The following is a 6,989-nucleotide window of genomic DNA, read 5'->3' on the forward strand; positions in this document are numbered from 1 at the left end:
TCAGTTTTAATCTTCCCAACACCAGCCGGCATGATATGGTCACCATCCGAAAGCAGCTCTTGAGGAGTGCCATCGCTAAACGCTCTAAGGAACTTCGGAAATTGATCCACAAAAGCGATCAGTTAACTGAACGTGTTCAAAGTATCCTGAACAGTACATCATAACGTCACGAGTAAAGAAGCTTCTCAATTCATCAAGACTCATCAGAAGAAGCTCGAAAATCTCACTCGCAAGACGTCTCTTCCTTTCACATCTAATGAGACCGTTACCAACATTTCCTCCCAAAGTCTCACGTCGGAAAAACGCAACATTCTCAAATTTGGATTAACGCACTCCATCCGGCCACAAAAAATCAAAGACTCAGATGTCTTCACATGTTTTGAGCTTATCAGCCACACCATGTCTAAGAACTTGAAAGATACCAAACAAGCAGGAAAACTTGCTTCGGATCTTTCTCATTTGGCTCATCGTTATGTTTCTTCATACCGTTCTACGGCTGCCGACCTCAAGAAACTTAGAATTCTGAAGGAGCTAAGTAAGAACAAGAACGTTAACATCGTTATTCTGAAGCCCGATAAAGGGAATGGTGTCGTAATATTGGACCGAACAGACTACGACCAAGGATTCCTTGGTGTCATCAATGACGCTTCAAAATTTCGGCCCATTAAGGACGATCCCACTCTATTGAGAAGATTACGACGAAGAGAAGGAAAACAAAGCAAAAAAAACGGGTCCGAATTATTACAGTGGCTGCCTACGGCATCCCACGGAATAAAAGTTGGCACATACGAAAAATTGCTTGTGTAGACGACTCGTCGCATAAAATGTGGCAAATTCCTGCTTTTTAGTTAGCGCAATTGGAGAACGACCAGGCAACTCGCTGTGTTTCTGCTTTATCTCTGCTGTTCAAAGGCATTCCTGACCCACTTAACTGCGAATTGTCAACGAACAATTATTTGTTCTGCTATAAACACGATCAAATGTAGTTGCCGCTTCTAGAACTCAACAATAATTCATGATAGGAAAACAAAAGAAATGTTTATTAATCATTATCTGTATATCTGATACATATTTCTCTTCATTTATATAAACGTTTCTTTTGGTTTTCCCTGTTAAAATGTATTGAATCACCAAAAATACCAAGTGTACAGTAACAATTAAATACTGACGTTTAATAAGTCATACACAATATTCGAGTCAGATCTGTATCACATTTACAAATTCTAGATCTGCCGCTAAGTTCCTGTTTAGCTTCGATGATCGGTAACTCTCATGTATTGTAATTTCTGTCATTCGAATTTGTATGATAATTTCATATATTCTCTATCATTCATTCGTTCAACTCTTACGGGATATAATCGCAAATGAACTCTGAAGATTATTTTTTTCCAGCAAGTGACCAGAGACTCGCAAGTGATTACGTAAAGTGAGAAATTGGCAATAAAATAGACCTTTTTACCGATACGGCGGCCATTTTGATTTCTATTATTTCGAAAGACATTATGGGATGCCCAGGGGGCAAATTAATATGTATTTGTCCCCTGGGCATCCCATAATAGCTATTCGAAACAATAGAAATTAAAATGGCCGCCGTATCGGTAAAAAGGTCCTTTGTCCTACCTTTCTTCTGTTGGGTAGTTGATCCTTTGTCTACTGTTATGGTGCTGATTTACTTTGTTTAATCGAATTTCGTGTCACCAGTTCTCTCTTGAGGAGAAGCACAATTAGTGCTTATCGGGAGTTTAAACTACCATGACAACATTTCAGTTAAGCCATGGTCAACTCAGGATTATCTCAAATGGGGGTCTCCCGGTCTCCTAGCTGTAAAGCAGCAATGCCAATCATTGCAATTCTTGCTCATGGGAACTATGTTTCCACGATTTTAGCGTTAGTTTTCTTGTATTTTTTAGCTATTCCAGACTTTTTTCAATTTAAGACCCGAAAACGTGTGATTTTCTTTAGCCTTTTCAGGCTGAATTATTTGTAGTAGCTATGAATTAACCTTACTTATTGTCTTTTTCAGTTTGCGTGCTTTACACTTCAATTCTATGGGAGTTTCTTACAGGAAACGTTTCTGATCAAAATTAGGACATTTCATCAAGATGAAGACAAAACGTACAGAGAGGTTAAACTTCATACAGAGTGTGTGCCTTGTTTTGCAGTTATTTCTGGGACAGACATTTGTTACAGGGCAGCTTTTTGACTTCAGGCGCAGCCCATGTGATTCAGAATGTGAATGTTTCTCCTGGAAATCTATGACTGAAAATATCAGCACAAGTAGATTCACCGTTAATTGTACAGGAATGAAATTTGGTCTGTTTCAGGGATTTGTCATCCCGAAATATCTGCCATTAAATACAACTGATTTAGTGGTCAACGATTATCATCTTGGTTCTGTGGGTTTAAACTCATTTGACAATAATCCGTTTCCAGTGAATCCAATGCTTTTGACTCTCGTTCTTTCCAGGTGTCGTATAACTTTTTTATCTCGGGAAACGTTTCAAGCCAACTCTTTAAATTCTCTGAAATTTGTCGATCTGAGTTACAATCACGCGGAATTAATTCAACAAGGTACATTCTCTCATTTACCCTTCTTAGAATATATTTCTTTGTCTAACAACTTCCTTCAGGAGGTTCAACAAGGTGCCTTTAGAAATCTTCCAAGGGCTCGAATGATCAATCTGTCCTACAATGCAATTCAAGAAATACACCCCGGAACGTTTGACAGAGTCCCACAACTGAAAATCTTGGATCTATCTACGAACTGGCTAAGAAATCTTCCTTGGGAGAACTTAACTCGACTGACATCCTTGCAAGTGCTTCGTCTCGAGGGTAATTTGTGGAACTGCTCTTGTGACATGTTAGGTATAATTAACCTGAACCGGTCATTAATTTCTGGGAGCAAGGCTGTTTGCAGGTCTCCGAAATTCCTTAATGGTACTCTGTTGAAACATCTCTCTCTAATAGACTTCTCACATTGCTTTACTGATGAGGAATCCAGTATTCATAGAAAGATTACTATGGCAGTACTCTTTGGCACAGTTTCAGTTGTATTCCTAATACTGAGGCGTCGGCGCGCAGAGGCGCACCACTGTATTGGACAAATTGAGTTCAGTACACGCAATGTTATTGGTAAGGCTGGGTGTGTTCACCGAGGCAAGCTTAAAGATGGAAGAGAGGCTGCTATTAAGAAATATTCTAGTGTGAAATTTAATTGCAAGGAGCTTGAGATACTTCTGCACGTGTCCATGAAAGGCCCACCTCACCCGAATGTCGTTCAGTATTTGTGTGTCGAGAATGACTCTAGATTTACATACCTAGCCCTTGAACTGTGTGATGGTAATCTAATAACAGTACTTTGTGATTACAGTGAAGAGTTTGCCGTTTATCTTGAACCGAGAAAGTGTTTTTCACAGATTGCGTCCGGGCTGAACCATTTACATGGAATTGGAATACAGCATCGAGATATTAAACCTCAAAACATTCTTTGGAAAAGAACGGGCAGCGACCTGAGGTTTGTCATTTCTGATTTTGATCTTGGCTACATTAGCGGGGACGAGTCGTTGCATAAAACTAGATATGGCACGCTGGGGTGGTGTGCTCCTGAACTTTGGAACCTTGAAGACAGGACTGATGCCGTGGATATCTTTTCGCTTGGCTGTGTTTTCTACTTCATTTTGACAAGAGGTGCGAGACATCCATTTGGTTCAGTTTCAGATATGGAAAGTTGTCAACATGCCATCATTTCGCAAGACTATCAATATTCTTTGACTGGACTGCAAGAATGTTATCAAGAATCTTTGCAGATAGCGTTTCTGGCGGAAGATCTGCTCCGACGAATGATTATTTTAAATCCTATCGAACGGATCAAAGCTAGTGGCGTTTTGGTGCACCCATTGCTGTGGAACAGTAAGCAAATGGTCACATTTTTTCATGATATTGGAGATTGTATTGAGGATGACAAAGATCCAAATATTGCCACTTTTAAAGAACTATTGGAGCGTAGGGCTGGTACTGTTTTTGTTGGGTCCTGGATGGACCAGCTAGACCCACCTGTAAGGAGTGATTTGCGAGGATACAATAAACAGAGAGAAAAACTTTATGGGCTTCTAAGAGTGCTGCGTAACAAAATAGAGCACTTTGGGAAACTTGGAAACGAACTTCGGGAAATTTACCTAGGAAGTCGTGAAGGTGTTGTGGAGTATTACGTCAATCGCTTCCCAAACCTTCTCTCTTATACTTACCGTACCTTACAAAGTAGTGGATTAGAGTACCAACATGGAATTATTAAGACAAAGTCGTCGCTTAAGTAAAACGAGTTTAGACCACGGAAGGTCACGGAATGCGAGAAACCCATCTGGCAGCCCCTTCAAGGCTAAGGAATTTAAAATTACCTGTAAAAAATGTAACCATACATATTTCTAAAGTCATGTGTTTCCTTTATTTAACCGTTTCTTCCAACCGAAAGCTCTTCTTTCAAGCCAAACTATAACCTCTTAATGTACTAGTAGGTCCTTGGCATAGGGCCTAATGACAACGGCCAATCAGACCCCGGTTGTTCGAAAGGCGATTAACTTAATCCAGGACTAGCGTAAACTTTAATTTCTTTTTCTCAAGTTTCTTTTGCTTATTTTTGTTTTTCAATATTGACCTCCTCTATTGTAAAATTTTGCCGAATGTCAGCGTTGAAATACACTCCTTGGTTAATTTTTAATCTGGGATTGGCGTTAAGCGGCTTTTGAACAACCAGGCCCAGCGTTCTTTGCATCCAGAATTCAAACTCCCGACCTGTGTATCACCAGTGGGATGCTCTACCCACTGAGCTTCATCATATTCTAGGCCGGGAGCCACGTTGCTTATCTAGTTGTAGCTCTTGTTATCAGACAGATTTGGTCTGTGGGTTCAACAGTGTCATGCGCCTCAAATGTGTACATTCAACTAGATGGTAATTGGTAGAGCATCCGACCGGTATTACGAAGGTTGTAGCTTCGAAGCTTGCCTGCGACTTAAATTTTAAAGTTGTCCTTACGTCGGTTGCCAAGCAACAAGCTTATCATCTCTCTCACAGGCGCATTACACCATTTATCATCCATATTTGAGCTCTTTTTTTTGTTCTTGCGTCGTATTCGAATGAAAATCTGTGTTTGGAGCAAAGTATGAGTGTATATATTCGTGTCTTCTGACATCGTTTCCAGGGACTCTACAATTTCTGCCCTCTGGAGCGGTCGGAAAGGGGACAAAAACTGGAAACGAGGTTGTTTGTCCATCTCTTTTCTTTCATCTACAGCCTAGTCGTGAAACATGCTATTTCTGACAGTTCTAGCCTGCGAAATTGGCAGAAATGGATATTTTGACGGCACGGACCAGAGGACTGGGTCTGGTGGGGATTATGGGTAATTTTGTCGTACAAATAGTGATCCGTTAGGGATTTGAATCAGTCTAGGTTCAGCTTTCTTCGCCTACTTTTTTGTTAAATTTTACCCTTAGCCTCCATAGGGTAGTGGCACTTGCATAGGGTTTGGAGAATACGTTTCCTCATTCCCGAAGGGTTTTGGGTTTTCGTATCCGGCAGGTGCCCAGTGTACTTTTCCTTTAACAAGTTTTTAGGAGGTCAGTACCATTAAGTATGCTTACGTATTGTTATGCTAGAGCGGAGTTTGTATGCATATGGTAAGCAAAATAAACCGGCTTGTGGCGCTTGCTGTCCTACATGCCTATGTATCTACACAGTTGTGTTGTGATTGAGTTAGTCGTGTTGTGTCTGATTGGATATTGGAGTCAAAATCGATTTTTTATCCGTAGTGTTTCCTGCTAATTATACTTGTAATAACATGGGTGACAAATTACTCCTTAATTTTGGCGCAAATTTTCAGCGAGAATTTATAATTTCACATATATCTATTAACATGTTGCCATGGCAACGTTTCCTACGGTGCCAAAATGGCGGCTTATGAACATAATTTGTCACCCATGATATCACTAGCTAATCAAAAGGTATACTATTGAAATTAGGGAATAATTTCACTTGCGTTTGGTCCAATATAAAATGATTTCCCTCGTCTAAAGGCTCGGGAAATTATTTGATTTTGGACAAAACGCGCGTGAAATTATTTCCTAATTTCAGCCGTCACCATTTGACTACCCATACTCATTTCTGTGAACGGTGAAATTGAAAAAAATAAACTGCAAGTTGAAACAAACTGAGGGCATGGAACGTCCTGAATATACAAAGTGCCTAAAAAGTGCATATGGCTGTAAAAGCAATCCTTGTGAACCGAGTCGACCGCCGGATTTACACCCTGAAGTATCTTTCACAAGGTAAAGTTTCGTGTAATTTGTCTCGCAATTGTGTTGTGACAAATTACAGGAGCGGAAAGTGCCTATTGAAGTAGACATTTCTGGCGCTTCAGTTTTGTTTACCACAACCGTTGCCAGAATAAGAAGTCGTTTCCACTTTTTGCAAGTTAGCTCGTTGCGTGTCGTCGAATTAATCAAACGTTGCATAGTGTAGCATCTTTCCTGAAAGTTGTGCGGCAATGTTTTGTGGTCCTTTGGCCTCATATGATCAACAAGAGCAAGTACGAAACGTCGCCCAGTGGAACACCTGCCAATCAACTTGACTCGTTCGCAACCCGAGAACGATATAATCACCTCTTACAGCAATTGATAAGTCCTTTCCCACAACTGAGGACCATAAACCATTCCCTCTTTTCGACTTATTTTACAGGGTTGTCGGGAAAGAGCAAACGAGACCTCTGACCCCGTTCGCAACGGTCAATGTTGAGCAAGCGTCGAATTTATCAAACATGACAAACATAACAAAGAGCATGTTTCAAATAGCACCGTCCAAGATCGTGGATGGCAATTAAATAAAAGCGAGTTTCGACCCACATTAGGCGTTGTTTCTCTTCACCTCGTCGGCTCAGAGAAACGATTGAAAAGAGGCCTCTCCTTAAAGGAAAACAAAACAGCTTCATCGTCGTCCGAGA

General features: G+C 40.5%; 1 protein-coding gene across 2 annotated transcripts in view; it reads left to right on the plus strand.

Moving 5' to 3' along the window:
- The window catches only part of LOC138021225 (serine/threonine-protein kinase/endoribonuclease IRE2-like), a 12,008-nt gene extending 6,200 nt beyond the window's left edge, over positions 1-5,808 (plus strand). For both annotated transcript variants that reach the window (XM_068868089.1, XM_068868085.1), the window contains one exon: positions 2,024-5,808. In XM_068868089.1, the coding sequence (XP_068724190.1) occupies positions 2,103-4,313 (2,211 nt within the window). In that variant the 5' untranslated portion in view covers positions 2,024-2,102 and the 3' untranslated portion in view covers positions 4,314-5,808. The remainder of the gene's footprint in view (positions 1-2,023) is intronic.
- The last annotated feature ends 1,181 nt before the right edge of the window (positions 5,809-6,989 follow it).

Source organism: Montipora capricornis, chromosome 2 (genome assembly GCF_036669925.1).
Source record: "Montipora capricornis isolate CH-2021 chromosome 2, ASM3666992v2, whole genome shotgun sequence".
In the NCBI taxonomy this organism is placed as follows: domain Eukaryota; kingdom Metazoa; phylum Cnidaria; class Anthozoa; order Scleractinia; family Acroporidae; genus Montipora; species Montipora capricornis.